This window comes from Aplidium turbinatum, chromosome 3, assembly GCF_918807975.1.
Source record: "Aplidium turbinatum chromosome 3, kaAplTurb1.1, whole genome shotgun sequence".
Lineage (NCBI taxonomy): Eukaryota > Metazoa > Chordata > Ascidiacea > Aplousobranchia > Polyclinidae > Aplidium > Aplidium turbinatum.
The window spans coordinates 43,776,484-43,795,299 of NC_137474.1; the positions used below are offsets into that span (position 1 = coordinate 43,776,484).

The 18,816-nt window shown below is 37.3% G+C and overlaps 3 protein-coding genes across 3 annotated transcripts; 1 reads left to right on the top strand and 2 right to left on the bottom strand.

The window, feature by feature from the left end:
* Positions 1-1,963: 1,963 nt before the first annotated feature.
* LOC145766192 (lactadherin-like) lies at positions 1,964-5,035 on the top strand. Its single transcript, XM_082577855.1, has 4 exons — positions 1,964-2,242; positions 2,949-3,107; positions 4,190-4,368; positions 4,711-5,035. The coding sequence occupies exons 1-4, from the start codon at positions 1,975-1,977 to the stop codon at positions 4,846-4,848; spliced, it is 744 nt and encodes a 247-aa protein (XP_082433981.1). The 5' UTR covers positions 1,964-1,974; the 3' UTR covers positions 4,849-5,035.
* Positions 5,036-5,599: 564 nt separating this feature from the next.
* On the bottom strand, positions 5,600-8,288 carry LOC145766193 (uncharacterized). The gene is made up of 2 exons (XM_082577856.1): positions 8,090-8,288; positions 5,600-7,337 (listed from the first exon to the last, which is right to left on the bottom strand). Exons 1-2 carry the CDS (start codon positions 8,285-8,287, stop codon positions 7,188-7,190), a joined length of 348 nt encoding a protein of 115 aa, XP_082433982.1. The 5' UTR covers position 8,288; the 3' UTR covers positions 5,600-7,187.
* Positions 8,289-9,254: 966 nt separating this feature from the next.
* LOC145766194 (uncharacterized) lies at positions 9,255-10,542 on the bottom strand. Its single transcript, XM_082577857.1, has 2 exons — positions 10,289-10,542; positions 9,255-9,406 (listed from the first exon to the last, which is right to left on the bottom strand). Exons 1-2 carry the CDS (start codon positions 10,484-10,486, stop codon positions 9,257-9,259), a joined length of 348 nt encoding a protein of 115 aa, XP_082433983.1. The 5' UTR covers positions 10,487-10,542; the 3' UTR covers positions 9,255-9,256.
* Between the last annotated feature and the right edge of the window lie 8,274 nt (positions 10,543-18,816).

The window sequence follows — 18,816 nt, forward strand, 5'->3', positions numbered from 1 at the left end:
CTAGTCCAGATGTTATTATGCTATTGTAGCGATGTCTACGTCTAATATATCGCCAGGCAAAACTAGCAAAGTGATTCTTCCTAGAATTTTGAGATAAAAGGCGCCCCTTTGATTATTATTATCAAAACCTTATTTTTGAAAAACACAGAAATGCTTCTCACTTTTTATCATGCAGTAAAAATTTGCATATTTTTGTTGAAAGTAATGTTGGGCTATAGCTAACAATTGCCCAGTTCCTCTAATACAGGGCTTCTCAAACTATGGGTCGCGACCCCAAATGGGGTCGCGTAAGGAAATTTTGGGGTCGTAATGAAATAGTTTAATTTAGTCCAGTGCCGGTAGGTTGTAGTCTTGCCATGATTTCAATTGACCACAACCGTCGGTATGAAATGTCGAACGATAAAATATAACCAATCGTAACAATTGATGCATTGTTACGGTATCATTGCTGTAACGTGCTGACCAAAAGTAACCCTTCATCATCATCATTATGTTCCTTCCCGTATTGAGGGTTGGATACAATGCGCCATTGTAACCTTACCGCTCGCATTATGATTTCAGAGTAGCCCAGCAACTAGTTTCTGAAGGAACCTAGACTAAAGTTTAAAGCAGTTACAAGATTAATTGACTATGGATCAGTGGTTAGGTTCCGTAGATTAACCGATCCTCTCTGGAAACTGTTGAAGATGCTCTTCGCTCTGCTTTGTCTTGTATCATTATTTCACGAATGGATCACTTATGCAAGAAACATCAAGCGCATCCATTCCATTAAATGATTTGTTTTTGTTCACTTTTCATCATGTTAGCGGATTTTTTTGTGATTCGTGAATTGGGTGCATTTGTATTGTTTTGTTATAGTCTTAATTAGGGTCGCATTATTCGTTTGTTATTTCTTGTTTTCATTCGTTGCTTTTTTTCATGTTTTATTGTTGTTGTTTTCATGCTCCTTTCGATATTGTTTTACTACTTCAGTAAGAGAATTATAAAGTAAGCCAAAAAGAACCGAAACAAATTGAGAAAAAAGAACTAACCCCGTTTTAATGTCATTAACGTGGATGTCCCCATAATGGGGTTGCATAGAAATATATTTTTCAAAATGGGGTCGCCGAACAAAAAAGTTTGAGAAGCCCTGCTCTAATACTTACAGGACAGTTTTCTTGTCATATCTAGGCTTTAAGCCCGATTTTTTATTGTCGTTTCAAGCTTACGCTGGGTGGTTAAAGATTTTCATTGAGTGGATGGGAAGGTAAGGAAACCAATCTTCGTGTCCACCTTCAGGCATGCCTTTAAGTTTCCTGTCAATGGCACAGCCGCATGCTCTGGAGTGATGTCGAACCGGTGTTTTTCGAACGCCAAACTAAGCTCTCATCACTTGACTATGCATGTGGCGTACAATTACAGGACAATGATCAGGGGCGAGTTTAACTGATGTGGGGCCCGAGGCAGTATTAGATCGGGGGGCCTTCGTGCAAAAAAGTTGTTCCCACCGAGGGCGCGAAAAGCTTTGCAAGGTAACCTGAAACTCACCCACAATGTTGCTAATGCCTTTACGCCAAGCTCACCACCCACCTTGTGGCTAAAAACTAACCTATAAGAAATAAAAGGCATTTTGCAGAAACTTCAAAGGCTAAAAAAAAAACAATAATCAAAATCACATTTTTTCACGTCGGGGGCCCTTCAAAAAGGGGGGCCTGGGGCAACTGCACCTTCTGCCCCCTCTAAATCCGGGCCTGACAATGATAGATTGTGAAAACTTCCGGGTTGAAAATTAAGAACTTTCCGTAACAAACCAAAAGATTTTGGATCGAGATCACAAGCACCAGCTTAATTTTCTATAGAAGATATAACAAATGGAGAGAGGTTAAAAGAGAAATCACAGCTGATCAAACATGATCAATCTTTTGCGAAATAAAATATAAAGTTTTAAACAAAGTAAGTAAAACTGTCCATTTTAGATTCGTATAATTCGAAAGAATGAACCTAGGTTGTGTTTCACTAATTTTCTTTGGTTTTGTTTTGTGCATTGGTGTATCTGGAAGGCAAGGAGAAGTTTGTTTTCCATTTGGAAACCCTGACACTGGACCTGCGCCTTTAGAACCAAGCCAAGGTCGGCCCGGTAAAATTGGTCCTCCGGGCCCCCAGGGTCAAAAAGGTGATCAGGGGCCTATTGGGCCGAACGGAGAGTGCCCTTGCCCTTGGGATCCTGCGGAACTAATAAGGAATGAGCTACAGAAACACAAACGTAAGAAAAACACAAGTTTTGAAGATACGTTAATTTGGATATTATAAAATAATACTTATAGAGCCTTTGAGCCCGCTGACTGATAGATAGAGTAAAGATTTTATTTGTGAAATTGCTCAGTTGAGAAGAAGCGATCTTCTTGGCGTCAGAACTACCTGACTATTCACTATGAATTAATTATTGGTGCGATACTGATGAGCCCAGCCTCATTGGACAAAACATGTGTCTATAGCCTATAGATGAATCCATGCTACACTCGACAGCCGAGAAACACATGTGGAATTGCTGTTGTTTGTTAAATACACCCACTGAGTTCACCTGAATAGAAACCTCAAGAACGAGAAAGAAGTGATGTTGCCATCTTAAAACAACAAACTAAAGTATGTTTAGTTGATTGGATGGTCTAAATGGCTAGCGTGGAAACTACACCGTTGTCGTTAGCGAATCGCAATTGCTCGCTGTAGCCTACTAGTGAGTGCTCAGCCTTGTGCTGACTGCCAGAAAGAACTTTCCCTTCTTCACAAACAAAAATATCCTTACTCTAATATTAATACTTGTTCTCTTTCTACAAACCAAAAGTAACTTTTGTTTGCAATAAACAATGGGACTTGGCAATATATTCTGTGGCCGTCATTTATGTAAAGACTTTGATACTTGAGTCTACAAGACAAAGCCATCCTTGCATCTGATAACTATTTTATTTCAGCTGCTCTTTGTGGAGTTGGGATGAGAGATGGAAGAGTCAAAAATGAAGACATAACAGCATCCTCCACTTATAGTGCTACCTACAGACCCATATTTGCAAGGTTGGATCATAGATGGGGATCAGGAACAAACGGAGCTTGGCTTGCCTGCACAACTTGCAGTGAGTAAAACAGATTCGTACTAAGTACAGTAGAATTCGCCTATAGTGACTTTGGCTATAGTGACACTTCGCCTATATTGACACCTGTTGCAAAGTCCCGTTTGCATACGCAACAGTTGAGTAGAATTCGGCTATAGTGACACTTCGGTTATGGTGACACTTTTTTTGCGGTCCCTTCAGGTGTCACTATAGGCGAATTCTACTGTAGATTCAGCATTCAGCAAACTTCTTGCTCATATCAAAGCTTTGCAATATTAGTTTGACAATGAATAGACTCGACACCCGTATTTCATTCAGGACTGTAGAGTCGGGCAAAAATGTACGACTCTAACTCCTTGGTTTATACCTGGCCGACTTCGGCTTTAGTGTTGCCAGATTTTTGAAGATTGTCAGATTTTTTTAATTTTTGCTCTTTTTCATGTTTTTTAAATTTAATTTCACTTAAGTTGTGGTCGAAATTTAAACGGCAACTTTCATAAAATTTGAGAAGAAAAATACTTCAATTTTCTGGAAACGATGTACAGTATAATTTGCCTATAGTGACACCTGAAGGGACCGCGGAAAAAGTGTCATCATAACCGAAGTGTCACTATAGACGAATTCTACTCAACTGTTGCGTATGCAAACGGGACTTTGCAACAGGTGTCATTATAGGCGAAGTGTCACTATAGCCAAAGTCATTATAGGCGAATTCTACTGCAGAGAGCAATACGGTGAACAAGAAATATTTTAACAATATTTAAAAAAAAAAGATTTCAAACAAAATTTTTATTATTTTTGTTTTATATCAAGCCGGAGTCGCAGTCGGCCTTTTTCCAACGTCTCCGACTCTCAGCCCTGGTTTTATCTTTAAATTTCAAATTTGGGAAACACTATTGCTGCACCGATCCCGCATCACTTTGTGCATGTATAGTCATATTATTATGTCATTAGGATTGTTAAAATATCATCATGTCATCATGATTGTTGTGATATTATCCTGTCATTATGATTGTTGTGAAGTTATCAGGAAAACCGCATGATCAAGAGACTAAAATTTAAGAATTTAAAAGGAGATTGTTTGATTAAGCTTTGCTTTGCAGAATCACCGGGCGAATGGATCCAAGTTGATTTGAGGGAAGCAACAAGACTTACTGGGGTCGTCACTCAAGGAAGGCACACCGATTCTGATGGCCATGAGTTTGTGAAATCTTACAAAATTTCTTATGGAAATTCTACCTCAGAGATGCAAACAATACAAAGTGCGACTGGTGTCGATTTGGTAATACACCTAGTGTGATTACACATACTTACAGGCTGTCAAAGGTTTAGATAGTAATAACTATATTTGATTTAGTTCGCTCTGTTTTGCTTTTTTGCTTAGCATTGAGCACTTTTTGTAGTAGCTTTTTGTAATATTAATCGTTTTCATTGTTTTACTTAGTTTTTTTGCTCGAGTTTATAGGCTACAATATAGGCAAAATAAATTCAAGCAAAATAGGACTGAATAAAGCTTGTTGTATGGGGTGCTTGCAAGATCACCGGTATATTAATTATGTTAATCCGGGACTTTCATGGCCTGACATTGAAAAATTTCTGTATTATTTTTACCCATTTTTTTCAGATTTTTAAAGGCAACGTGGATATTCATAGCTACGCAATCAATGAGTTCCCTTCTCCAATTGTTGCGCGGTTTGTTCGTTTGATTGTCCAATCATGGAACAGATGGGCCTCCATTCGTCTCGAATACCTAACCTGTTAACTAATTGGTTGAAAATATTTGCCCTCTCATCAAACTTTGCTGATTGATCAGTCGAATTTATTGAACAAACAAACTGGAACACTCAGAAAAATAATCGTCCATTGCAATACCGAATGATTGATTAAACGTATTAGAATAACTTTTATTTTTGTGTTACTTACAAGTCTTGTACAAGAAAATCCGCTTAAATCGACACTTGCATATAGCAATCGGAAACAACATTGAGTTAGGTTAAATTTAACTGAAAGAACTGGAATACTCAAAAAGCTAATCGTCTGCTGCAATACCAAATCATTGATTTGACTTATTAAAATAACTTACATTTGACTTATTAAAATTACTACTTCTATTATTTTACTCTTCTTACTCTGTCAAACGAAATTAATGAGAATAGTTCACCCACCGCCATTCTTTTGCCCACCCCCCACCGTATTTTCAGTAACTTTCTTGCAATTGACTGAATGCACTAGTAGGCTAAGAGTAAGGTAGCTAATTTCCTTCTCTTGACTGCTTTTCCTAGTTGTATTATTTTTTGAATTATGCAATTCAATCTTATAAAGCTGTTATCAATTATCTGTCTATGGTTTTCAAAAAGTATTTCTCTACCAAAGCCATACTTTTCCTAGATGAGGAACTACTATGTCGACGCAATCGATCATAGTTACATTTGGGAAGAATGTGAAAAGCGGTTTAAACATCAAGTTTGGTCAGTCAGCAAAGCAGTTCTAATAAAAAATTAAAGAGCCCAAAATGCAGATACTAAACTCATGTTCAGCAAACGTTTTGAAAACTGAACTTTCGTCATTTTCAGTTCTATGAATGTTTACAGCACAGCACTGAAAACTTTTTATTCACTAGATCTTTTTATCAACCAGAAAACTCTTACTTCACCAGAAGAAATGCAACAAACAAGCAAATGTTGTAAGAAAAGTACAAGCAATACTGAATTTCTTGCATTCTTTATTGAAATAAATTCTTATTTATTGAATTTTCTTGTTAAAATCTTACTATTGTCATTGAAAATGGTAACTTTTGATGACCATCTGAAGGACTGTAGTTTAGGATTGTATTGTTTGCAGAAATTAAAAGGAAATGACGGTAAACCTTTATAATTTTACGTATTAAAGAAGGTAACAGTTTTCTACTAAAATAGAAGCGTAAGCATATAGAAATATACAATACAAGTTTGCAGTTTACACATATGATATTCTTTTATATTAGTATAAAAAAAGCAAAGCTGATATAAGCTTTAGGCGAATTTCTTTGATGATAAATGAATTGATAAGTACAACGGCATACAGTGTTGGAGTGGCTTGTTCTTTGAAAAATAGCTACTCACTTAACTGTAAATAAAGTGGCTGACATTCGACACGAGCACCGAACCTAAGCCTTCAGAACAGAAGGCTCATGCTTATACCAATCACTGCATCCTAGTGGAAACATGATAAAAATTTCAATCAAGTTATTCTTGGTTTTATTCGACAACACAAATTGGAATTTTTTCTTCTTGTAATTTTTCTTCTCAATTTTTTCATAAATTGTCTTTATCACTAACTGGACGATGTTGAGCACGGTTGGCTAATGATTCGGGCTTTTATACTATTTTAAAACTCGGGTTCAATTCCCGTGTCATAAAGTCTCTGATTTTTCTGAACTGGAAGCTGTTTTATATCGAAAGTACTTTTGCTATAAAACAATATGACAAAGGACTGGTTTCACAATATAGCCTACTATTGGCCTTTTTTCTCCCTTCAGGTAAAAAAGTTAGCAAAAATTTTAACCAGGTATTGCCTCATACTTCATAACTATGTCATGAATATAACTGTGTTGGCATGTTAGCGATGATATTTTTATAAGGTTGCATAAAAAATAATAAGTTTTATAATTTGAAGATGGCATATTGCTAAAATTACTGTTGCGTTACTGTTTTTATTTACGTTTACTCAAATGTTGAAAATTAATATTTCTTCAACAAAAACAACGTAGCCTATCGATACAAAACGTTGAGAGACATGTAAAAACGGTTATATTTACAATCGATTACTTGATTGTGTGTGGATGGGATAACGGAATTAAAATGTGTTGGGTTGTAAATAATTAAAAAACTATGTAAATTTTGTAGTTGCTGCCAACTTTCATTTTAACGTTTTTCATTAAATATTTTTCATTTATTTGTAAAAAAGAATTTGAACATTATTGTGACTTTCAGGAGAAAATAAATTTGTATCAAATGAGAGAGTATGACGTCATAACCACACTAAATTCAAATAAAAACTTTCATAATAAATGACAAAAGAAAAAAAGGAAATAACAACAATGGAACAATTGATCGCGCCGCTTCACTGGACTGGGGTTCTCTCCATGACCTGGGGCTCAGGTTGGTCGATATAGGGGTCCATGGACATAAGTTGGGCCGCTTCTTGCTGGATTGCGCAGGTGGTCAGGCAGCAATACGTCATACAATCATTTTGGAAGGAACCAGAAATGCCCTGAAGAAGAATTTAGTTGTCAAGAAACTTTCGGTACTAAAAATAAAAAAATGATTGAAACCAATACTCATGAAGAGTCGGTGCATTCATACAATAAATACCAGTAATCACAACTATAAGATTACTCGAAGTGGAAATAAATTCCATGCATTGTATGCGATGAGAAGCTAGTGTAAAACAATCAAATTCAGCAATACATCACTGATAAAGTAACTATCTATTCCTGGCCTTTTGTTTTTGTTCCATTTACGATTGTCGAGCTTCATTTGAAGACTTGCGAACATTTTAGTTTGTATCTTTGACTTTCTTAGAACGTAATTGTGAATAAGTTTGCCATAACTTTGTATGGCAAGTCGTACATAATGTAATGCAGCCTGCCTAACATATGACCAAGTTTTCATAATGAACATGCAACCACCGACAGATCAGCTGATATCAAATTTAATCGAAAAACGTTTATCAGTTCTAAGAGTTTTTTTTAACAGAATTCTAAATATTGAACTTAATATCGAAATAGAACTGGTGTGAAATCAATAGTGCACTTTATAATGTTAAAGCAGTGCGCTTCCTGTACGACCAAATATGCATAATTGTAGTGGTGTGAAAATGTGAAAAAAAAAACAAGAAGGTATACTACTGTATATTAATTTGTTGAACATTTCAGCAAATGACTCTCTTTAAAGATTTTAGCAACAACCGGTCGTGTATGTATTGCTGGACTTATAAAGTATTTCTACAATTATTCTCCCTACCATTTTACGTCTGATCATTCCCCTCATATAAGCCCCAGCGCAGCAGGGGGCTGAGGCAAGGCCTATTGCCCACAGGACTCCGTTTTCACCCATTTTTTCAGCATTTTTCCCGAACACGAAGTATGGAGCCATGCATGAAATAATGCAAAGGCTTGTATTGTCAAAACATCCAAGGACAGTATGGTTCCAATCAGCCATTCTTAGTTTGTTGATGATTAAAAATATTAGCTATTTTGATTAATATTGATTCAACCTTCTGAAACACAAGCAAGTGGTTTGTTTGATAATGCTATGTGAACATTATCACTAGTAGAAGTACTGTAGTAGTAGGAGTTTGCGGCAAAGAATAATTCTCACATTCACGTAATTTCGTTACGGCAAGGTGTAACAAAGTAAAACAGATTTAACAAAATAAAGCTGCAAAGAAACCAAGAAATATGGTCTTTGAATCAAGCAGTCACCTTTACAACGAGGAGATGTTGAGTTTCCGATATGAGAACAACTTTGAACGTATGTTGCCTTTGATTCATCAACATTGCAAAAATACTACCGAGACAGCAAATTATGTCTTTTGTCATCGCTAAATCGTCTGCAAACGTTGAGTCAATGTAAAATGACAAATTTTGTTATCCGGGTAGATTTTGTGACATATATAGAAAATGTAACAATCGCGTATTTTAAGCACATAGGTTGCACCACAAAGGAAATACTAATTATCACAAATCATAGCAACTATAACAAGTGATGAACTGTTACGTTGTTTTTAAATCAATAAAACGACAATCTCTTATTTTTGAAATTCTATGAAAGACAACATACAATTGTGTTTAAGAGCTTTTGGTGACATCATTCATCTGATATTGTATTTGAACGAAACAACAACAAAAAATTTATCGCTTTATTCAAATCATCTCAAATAAATTTACTGTAGTCTTTAGAGAACAAGATTAATTTAATTGTATAACAAACTACTTCTTCCACAGCTTTAAATGTTTTTTTCTTGAGCACGGTTAAAAAGCGTTTAAAAATAAACCTGTTTGCAAAGGCATATCAAAAGTGAAAGTTTGTTTTTAAATCCATTGATGCTGTTCTGCTGACAAAACACTTAAATCGTTCCACAGTGTTCTTTTATTTACAAAAACAAACGTAACAATTGACGACGACCCTTCAATGCACTGGGGTTCTCTCCATAACTTGGGGTTCAGGTTGGTCTAAGTAGGGATCCATGGACTGTATCTGGGCCGCTTCTTGCTGAATGGCACAGATAGGGGCACAGCAATACGTTATGCAATCGCTCAAGCAGGATCCTTGTATTCCCTGAAATAAAAATTATTTTAAAAAAATTACAAAGGGTTCAAAAATCAATTAACTTTGCTCTAGTTAGACTATTTTCCGAAAAGTTACCGTACTTCGAAAATTTGAGTAAAATCATAATTGTAATTATTAGCACGTACGCTGACTTGCACTGAATACTTAAAACAAAATACTCTCTAAATTATGTGTATTTGTCACATGCAAACCTCTGCCCGGTGAATTGGCTGAAAACTCAGACAAACTGAACTAGAAGAAAGTTAAGCTCTGTACTTTCCTGATATGATATCATTGCTTCAATAAGATGTATGTATGATACCATCTTATTGTCTTATAACATCTTATTATTTTATAACATAATATTATAACATCTTATAAACACCACAGCATGGTGTGAAACTAAGATAGGATTGGGTAACAATGGATAGAGACTGGGTGATAATTGGGTGGGCATGGGGCAATAATCAAAAGGGAAGGGAAGTAAAAATTAAGTAGAGATGAAATCTTAAAATCTTAGTTCGTAGACCAGCTAACGATTTAACGAGAAATTTTGAACTTGCTAAAAGTAAATTAGAACTATAAATATGAAGTCATAATTATTTTCGCAATAAAAATTATACCAAAGACAGGCAAGACACAACAATAACACAGGGTTGAGCATTACAACAGTATATTACATATTTACAAATAGTTCAACATTCAAACGTTTTCGACTTAACTTAAGTCCTCATCAGGAATCTGTAAATTATTGTTGTGTCTTGCCTGTCTTTGGTATAAAAAAGCAAACTCTCTCCCGAAACTACAATAAAAATTATGTTCACAACTTCTGAAAAGCCTTATATTTTATAATTGTTATATAGGCCTAGTCTGTTTTATAATTATTCTTACCAGTTTACGTCGGATCATTCCCCTCATGTACGCCCCTACACAACACGGGGCCGATGCAAGACCAATGGCCCACAAAACCGGGTTTTCACCCATCTTTTCAGCAGTTTTTCCAAATACAAAGTAGGGTGCAAAGCATGTAATGATGCACAGGCTGCAGTTATCAAAGCAACTAAGCGGAGTACGGTCCCATTCACCCATTTTAAATTGTTTCTTTTAACAGTTATTGACTTTTTGACTAAAGAAGGATTATGTTTTCTGTAACTCAAATGAGTGCCTTGTATTAGTCTACGGACATTACCATTGTAGTTTTGTAATAGAAAACACTATTTCTTGTCATCTGAAAGTCTTTATGCATCTAGTTTTAATCTCATGAGCAACTGCAAAATGTAAGCATAATTACAATGAGTCCAGGTGCAAAACGATCAAACTGCCAAAACCAACTTTTCGAGTAGCCTAAAATGAAAATTAAGTTTGAGATTGATCGTTTTGTGGCTGAACCCTGTTACTTTAAAGCCTTATGTTTTGACAGATAATGATCGTTTTACCGCAAAAAGATGCTTGTTTGTTTGTTTGTTTGTTTATCTTTATCCTGCATTGCGGGAAAGCGGACTTGAGCGCTATGCATCGGTGTACGCCTTCCGACATACACCTGACCCACGCTGCAGCCGACGGCAATGTCTGTTTCCGGTTGTCTACTCTACTTATGACAACGGGAGATGGTAAAATTTAAAAATCACAAATAATGGAGTTTGATCGTTGTCCACCTGGACTCTTCAATAAAATATTAACAAGAATTATCAAAAAGTTTCTTCCAAATGTAGCTAAAATATCTCAAAAGCTTAGTCGTTTGATAATTTCTAAGTTCTACTTGCCACCTCATACAGTTGTACTGTTCTGACAACAGTCACAAGTGATCCAACTGATGGAAATGTCACAACTGATAGAAACAGCGCCTCATGAAAACATACATTGTAACATGTAACAACTGTTACAAAGCATTGTAATTATTGCGATAAACGTGCTTCCTGTTCATAAGACATCTGCGGCTCACGATTAGTTTGCATGGTAGCGTTGGCAGGAGGTCCAGGGGTACTTCTAAACTTGGACCCCGAGATGATTTTAGGGGCTTGAAATTTTTCAAAGAAACCCGAAACAGCGGCGTAGCCAACATAAATTTCAAGGGGAGGGCAAAAAATTATTTTTGCACAAGTAAGTGAACCCTGCAGTGAGTCATCGTAGGTAGACTATCACAAGGGGTGTTGGGAGACTCCTCTAAAAAAATTTGAGAAATTACCTTAAAATTGAGCATTGTAAGAGTAATTTCAGTCGAAATCAATAATCACACTTTGTGAAATAATGCTGTAACAATTTCATTTAAAATATTTCAGATGGGAGGGGGGTAAATTGCCTCTCCCTTGACTACACCCCTGGCTAGGAAGCTTGAAGAAACTACCTCGTATTCTTTAAACATTGTGCGGTTTTCCTAGAAGTGTCTTCATTTGAGGGCTAAGTATCTCATTGGTGCCGGGCCCAAATTATCTATTCAACGGCCCTGGTTTTGTAACATTGATCGAAAAATTTAGTTTATGAATATAGCCTAGCTCAAAATAATGCATAACTCGTCAGCTTACGTTTGAATATAGCAATGAACATAACGTCTTTTAACTAACCTAGTTAGCTGCTTAGGTTTATCAAAGTCCAAATACAGTGCTATTACAGATGGCCTTCTTTAAAGTGACTTTAGTTTTTTTCCATGCTGACATAGGACCAGCTAGACTGCTCAACGTCCGCTAAATAAATGTCGGACAGTTGGGATATGATTTCAAGCACTTTTGTTTGTATCGTGGTCGACAGGGGTTGCCAAGGCAGTTTTCAATAAACAATGAGACAACACGTCCTTAGAGTTAAAAAATCTTGTATTTTCTCATTGATACAACATAAGATGATGTTAAATCGTCGAAAAAATACCAAGTTTGTTCAATTCAAGTACGACACAAGACAAAAGTTTGGTCGTTAACAAAGAAATGTTTCGTTGCAAAGCTATGGACAAAAGCATTGTGGCTTACTGTGTTGTAAAAAATATGTTCTTTTGGAACACAAACTCAAGCAATTGATTAATGGTATTCTACATGTTTACGTCGTTTAAATTAACAACAACGTTGAATATCAATCAAAGGAAATCTTTAAAGATCTTTGTGTATTTTGTGCGATGCGGTACACCTATTGAGTTTTCAACATTAATAGGAGGGCGCTGTAATGTAATATCACTATCAGAAGCCTTTGAATCTCATTCCGTTTTTAACCAAAGCCTTTGTTTTCATTGCCTACAAATACAATACAAAGAAATCTGGGAATCGTGTATGGCCTAATCGAAGCCTACTCTTCAGCCCTCAACAAAACAAGAAGCAGGTTTTCTGATAACGTTGGGCCGAGAGCAGTTGAGAGAATAATTTGAGATTGTTACCAAATAGAGACATCGGGTCCCACACGCAACACACCATCAAAAGCAAAATATCGCCCCAGAGAAGGGAAAATTACTCGCAACTTCATTTAGAAAAAAGTTAGTTCTTTACCAAAATCATGTTGACTCTAAAAAACAGTAATTCGACATGAATGCAAACATATCATTCAGGAATCTACGCAATGTGTCTTCAGTTCCTGATCCCTGTTGGAAGATCCCGCTCACCTAAATTCATCTGGGGCGAGTCCAAAATATACTCTAACATCTTGTTCACGATACTTTTTGGGTAAAAAAGCACCCGGTTCTGTGTACGAACAAAGCGATAAGATCAAGCAACGATGGTTCCACTCTTGGTGCGCGCAGTTAAGCATTCGTCTTAAGAAACATTCCCTTCAGCGGTACCTAGCAGATGGAATCGTTTACAGAGAGTGACACTTTAACAACAAACGGAAACTTTAAACTGCAGACCTCGGTAACTCCAGTTCAGTTGTTTTTATTTCTGACCATCACAGAGAAAACAACATTGCAAAGGTATAAAAAAAAGATTAAAGCGAAAAAACTCGAACGTTAAAACGTGCTTGAGACTGATTAGCCTAATGTAATTAGCCTAAGCACAAAGAAACTTGGCACGGTTCCAACACTTTCAGAAAGATTGAAGATAAATAAAAAATAAATATATCAATCGTTTACAATCTATGCGTAGCCTATATTGCCATGACTGTAAGCATCAGCCATCATTATAAAGATCACACTGTCAACTAAAACCTGGGACTTTTACTTTAAATGTGTATCGAGTTGAAGCAATCTGCTAATCTTCGTGTCCACCATCGAGTGGCTGTTGATTTAATTGTTTCATTTAGTCGCAGTCGCGTGCACTTATTGGTAGTCGAACAGACGTCGATCGAGCGCCGACTCTCCCCCACCCAGTCAAGCATTGCAGTGAGAAGTAAAGTAAAAGAAACCAGTTGGCAGAGACTCAAACTCATGTAGAACTGATCTTCTATTTTGGATTTTTTTAAACTGACATGTTGACCTGCGTTCCCATATCAGCGTTGGCTGTGCCTATTGCTTGGTTTACAGCAAGAATGAAGATCTGTTTATGTTGAACCGATGTTTTAGAACGTTAAAATAACACTGCACTGTTGTTTCTGTTTAGTCAATTTATCACAACAACGGCTGCTTAAATAAGCGCGATTTTTCATACTACAACACTAAGCTAGCCGATATGAGAGGCTTGAGTGCTTGTTTGAAAATTTGTCTGACGATCTGTTTGAAACATTTAAATGTCTATCTCAAACCACAAACACAAGCCAATATTACACTGGTGGTGTCTAAATATGTCGTCACAGTTGGAAACAACTAAATCTGATTTATGACCTTCTGTATGATATACAATACACTATCTGTTCTGTGCCCACGTACGTTATTTTGTATGCTTCTAGAAATGTTACATTGGTATTCGGTAATACAAACCACTGTATGTCTATCTTCTGTAGCGCGTTTATTTTATGTTATGCTATCTCACAATGACAACTCAGTTTGTTTCACTATTTTTTTCATTAATATTTTAAGAGCCAATATCTGAAAAAGCGCGTTGAAAAAGTCTAGTTTCAAGATTACATTGATGAACAATGAAGTTCTTTCGGAAGCCCTGGTTTAAATAAAGGTTTCCATACTAACTTAAAATTCCAAGGTTGTTTCATGGAAAATTGTTTTTCTATAAAGTATGACGTCATAATCACGCAATTCATCATTCTCACTAATTTACGTGATTCGCTGTGAAGCGTGATTTTAACATGAAAACAACACTGCCTGCTCTCGGATCTAACCCAAACAAAACTATGCGTGATTGTTTCTTCAAATAGAAACTGACACACGCCACAGATTCAAGAGGATAACTAAAAAAGCTCATCAAGTCTTATAAAAGACTTGAAACATAATCATACAATTACATAATTTGTAACTGTTTATGCGCACCAAGCAACGAAAAATTGCGTTTATGTCGCCGTTCCGATCATTTTTAACGTTTTAACCACGTAAAAAGAAGAACATCTTTTAGATGAGAAGTAATTAGATCGATTAATCTTTCAAATATTTGTGATATTTTAACAACTACAAATAGATTGTGTGAAAATTGTCACAAAGCAAAAGTTGTTTTTGTCATCAGCGAGCATTGCTTGCTTGGACAAGCATTTGCGCGGAGAGTTTCTGGAAACAAACCATGATGCTGTAAAATTTGCTATTCAAAAAAAAGCCTTTCTCCTTAGTATTTATGGTGTTAATATCAAAACTTTCTGTGTTTTTGAAACGGTTAAAACATAAAAGCTTCTATGCAGTAGCTTTGCCAGGAGTACAAGAGGTACGTTTAGCAGGGGGTCCAGGAGGTACGGTTGGACTCAATCGCAGGGTGATTTTAGAATCCCCGGGCATTTCTAAGGAACCCGAGACCAGTGCCGGTCTTAGGGTATTTCGGGCCCTGTGTGGAATATGCTTTGCGGGCCCCAATGACAATGATCCAATTCAGTAGCGTAGCTATAGGTACTTTGAAAGGGGAGGGGGGTTTGACGGCCGAGGGGCGAAGCCTCATGGCGTGTTCGCCAAAGGCGACACCCAGCGATAGGGGATATGGGGGTCCTCCCCCAGAAATTTTTGAAAAATTACTTTGAATTTGGTGCATTCTGTGAGCATGTTCAACAAAAATTACTTCATTTTCTGAGTAAATTGCGGGCCCTGTGCGATCGCACGGTTTGTACACCCCAAAGACCGGCACTGCCGAGACCTTAAAAAAATATCACATTATCTTATGTGTTTGTGTTAAACTTATTTTGTTTAGAGATGACCTCGAAGTTTAGGAGAAAATAAGCCTATTTGCATTTTAATGATTTTACCAGCATTTTCTCCTCGCTTGTAATCGTGCTTTTCCTATTGTTCGAAGTATTTGCTTTGTTCGATAGTTTTAAGTAAAGAATACAAAATTAAAGCTATCCAAATCAATCCGAAAAATGAAACTTTAAAGTAATCTCAAGTTTCTTTTTTTCTTGCTCTGCAGAGGTCCCCTAAGGTCAAAACAGTTGTCGTCTGTCTGCAGTTAACCGAATGCCTTTTTAGGCATTTTGTTTTAACTTATAAATAAGAATTTTAAAGTCATTTAATTTTCACTTTGTGTGGAGCTACATGTGCTTGAGAGGTTCCGGGAGAGGTTGGCAGGTTGCTGATCTTTTTGTTTTCAATTCATATACATACACCTAATAAACATGCAAATGTTTAATCATAGCTTGAAGCTAAAATGTTGGTTTTATGATCTCTCGGCTGATTGTGCCTTGTATTTCTGATAGCCTAAATTTCGAAAAACTAAACTTCAAAAGTGCGACTGCTATCTCTCAATACTGCAAAGCTGCTGGTTTCATTTTCATAAATGACAAAGTCTTTTAGTGTTGCCAGATTTTCAATGTTATTAGCGTGATGGCGCGAAACTTTTCGGTGGCCCTGACCTAATAATAAGAATGTCCACTTCTGAGGCGGTTTGATGCCTTGTCAGGCCACGCCAAAGATTTTTTAATTGATACTGCGCCTCTTTATCGGAATAAACCTGACACTGTTTACTTCGTGAAGCGCTGAGAGCAACGCATATTTGCAATATATACAACGCTATATGAAAACGCAAATGTTATTGTTAACCTCCAAAAAGTAATTCATTGTTTGCAATGTCACCAGTAATACTGGTGGCACAAAATATACACAGAAGCTATATTTACCAAGTAGGCCTACCCAAACATTGTAGTTGAATGAGTTTCGCTTTTATAGTCCAGTCAAAATACGGTTTGACCCTGAACAAATTCCAAGAAAGCGTTTTAATGTTTTTTTATTACTATTATATGTGGGGAACAACATACTAAAAGTTTACCAAAAATTGATTACCACAAAGGTTCTAAATGTGACGTCATAAGACGATGACAGCCATCGCACTAAAAATAACCAATATTTCCTTATTTGCAAGTGCACCGAACTGTACTACAACCACGAGAACAATTGCAGTGAATTATTTTCAGAAGTGTTTCTGGCGCAGGTGAAGTATCTATCATCACTGGAACTAGACTGTTATTCTGCAATTCCCATCCCCATTCAGTAGTGCCCATGGTCTCACCATTGTCCATCCAAAGTATTACTTGGAGGTAACTCCGAAGGGCATGATACTTCGTTGCAGAGGAGGTTGGTGGCAGGCGTTCAGGTGTGACAAAGCTTTTGGCTGAACCAACTTTTTGGCAGAGACTAGAATACCTCATTGCAGACAGATTGTCTCCAGGTTTGCCCCCGAACAATGCCACCATCGCTTTACACCCAGCGTCTTCAATCTCAGCTATGTTTTTCTTAGGTGTGGAAAACATCGTAGCACAGCTATTTAAGACAGAGTCTCCCTTCAAAACCTTGTGTAGAGCGAGTTTTTTTCCGATTCCAAAAACCGCGGAAGTGGTATCGCATCCCGTGAATGCATGCAGAAACAGAAGACTGCTGCAGACATCGTTTCCAAGCAACTTCTTCATAACCTTAATGTCGTATACTGTTGCAGGACTTCCTTTATCCGAGTAGAAATAAAGCTTGTTGCCATTGCTAGTTGACGCGTGATGAAGTAACAACACTAGTCACTAATAGATCTGTATCTTCGCCAATGAGACTATTACTTTTGTTGGATGACATTGACACTGCTGCCTTAACAATCTCCACATCTGCATCTCCCTCTGATTGTATTACGTGACAACCTCTGTCCTTCATGCATTGTGAAATGAGGTTGATAAGAGACTGTTTGTTCTCCACATTCGAAAGGAAATCCTCCTTTTTCCCGACAAATTTCGTTCCTTCAGCAATGTTCACTTTGTTACTTGTTCGATTTTTGCGCCGTCTCTGATGGGTAATGTCCTTGGTATTTGGTCCTCCAATGTAACCATCAAATACTATCGTAGCCTTACCATATTGCTTTACTGTGAAAGATGCATAGTCGTCAGCGATTGAACAATATGTCTTACCTTCTGACCACTTCAGTCGATGGAGAAGAGAACCTCCGTCAAGAACATTATGTTCCACTTCTGGTACATCCTTGAGTACTGCGTCATCTTAACTCTGTTCTTTTATAGTAGCCATCAGTTGTGCTTTGTTTGGTTTGCGTAAAAGATGTTTTGCCTCAAAGAGGTATGGTGGGTATGGTGAAAGTTCATAGGCCATCACCTCATCAAGGGAAAGATGAGCAGTTTGAGACACCACAAGAAACCTTTGGAACAAAAGAGCGGGGTCTATTGTTTTGTCCATAGCAACGTCAATTGCCACACTAGATGCCAGGGTCTTGGCTTTCATTGACCGCTTGTACTTAACTGAAAACAGTGATTGACCCTCCATTGTTGCCACTATTTCTCTGCCAATGGTAAACAGGTTATGGACATTCACATCCTTATTTGTATTGACCCCGGTGATAATGTTGCGAAGAGACACTTCATCAGAAAAAGGTGAAAAGATCTCGAGTTTATCTGCAATTTTCTCCAGGTCTTCACGATCTCTTCTCGTCCTTGACGTTCTTGCCTCCTTGTGTTGTTCACTAGTGACAAAGCTCTGGCGAGTGAAACCCTGCATTGTATCACTGTAGGAAGAGGACACTGGCACAGACAAAGTCCACAAGGCCCTCTGATGTTCGGACATTCCACTTCCTCTGGTGAGTCCTCCTGCAGTTTTTAGGGAGCGCATCAGAGCTTGCTCGATGACTAGGTCGCAACCCAAGCCTGCCCAGTACTGATCAGTACGCCTTACAACATGCAAGCCATTCATAAATCTATGGAACACTGATGGCATATTAAAAAAATGGGCAAACATTCGGCTACAGCATGAAGGTGCATCAGCCAGGATCCTGTACGATCGGCCTCGATAAGCTCCTTTACAATTCATACCATCTGTTGTAATTCAGCCATAGTTTACTGGTGCGAGAGTGAGCGGATAATCCATTTCTTTTGGTGGACAAGAGGTGGACAATTTCACTAAGGCAGGTAGAAGTGATGACCGAACTCAAGTCACTGTCCCCTGTCAG

What these genes read in the sequence shown, in the direction of transcription:
- LOC145766192 (XM_082577855.1), top strand. Translation starts at nt 1,975, where the DNA reads ATGAACCTAGGTTGTGTTTCACTAATTTTCTTTGGTTTTGTTTTGTGC. An exon ending in TGAGCTACAGAAACACAAAC is followed by an intron (nt 2,243 to 2,948) that starts GTAAGAAAAACA and finishes ATTTTATTTCAG; the next exon opens with CTGCTCTTTGTGGAGTTGGG. An exon ending in GCTTGCCTGCACAACTTGCA is followed by an intron (nt 3,108 to 4,189) that starts GTGAGTAAAACA and finishes TTTGCTTTGCAG; the next exon opens with AATCACCGGGCGAATGGATC.
- LOC145766193 (XM_082577856.1), bottom strand. Translation starts at nt 8,287, where the DNA reads ATGGCTGATTGGAACCATACTGTCCTTGGATGTTTTGACAATACAAGC. An exon ending in GAATGATCAGACGTAAAATG is followed by an intron (nt 7,338 to 8,089) that starts GTAGGGAGAATA and finishes ATTCTTCTTCAG; the next exon opens with GGCATTTCTGGTTCCTTCCA.
- LOC145766194 (XM_082577857.1), bottom strand. Translation starts at nt 10,486, where the DNA reads ATGGGTGAATGGGACCGTACTCCGCTTAGTTGCTTTGATAACTGCAGC. An exon ending in GAATGATCCGACGTAAACTG is followed by an intron (nt 9,407 to 10,288) that starts GTAAGAATAATT and finishes TTTTTATTTCAG; the next exon opens with GGAATACAAGGATCCTGCTT.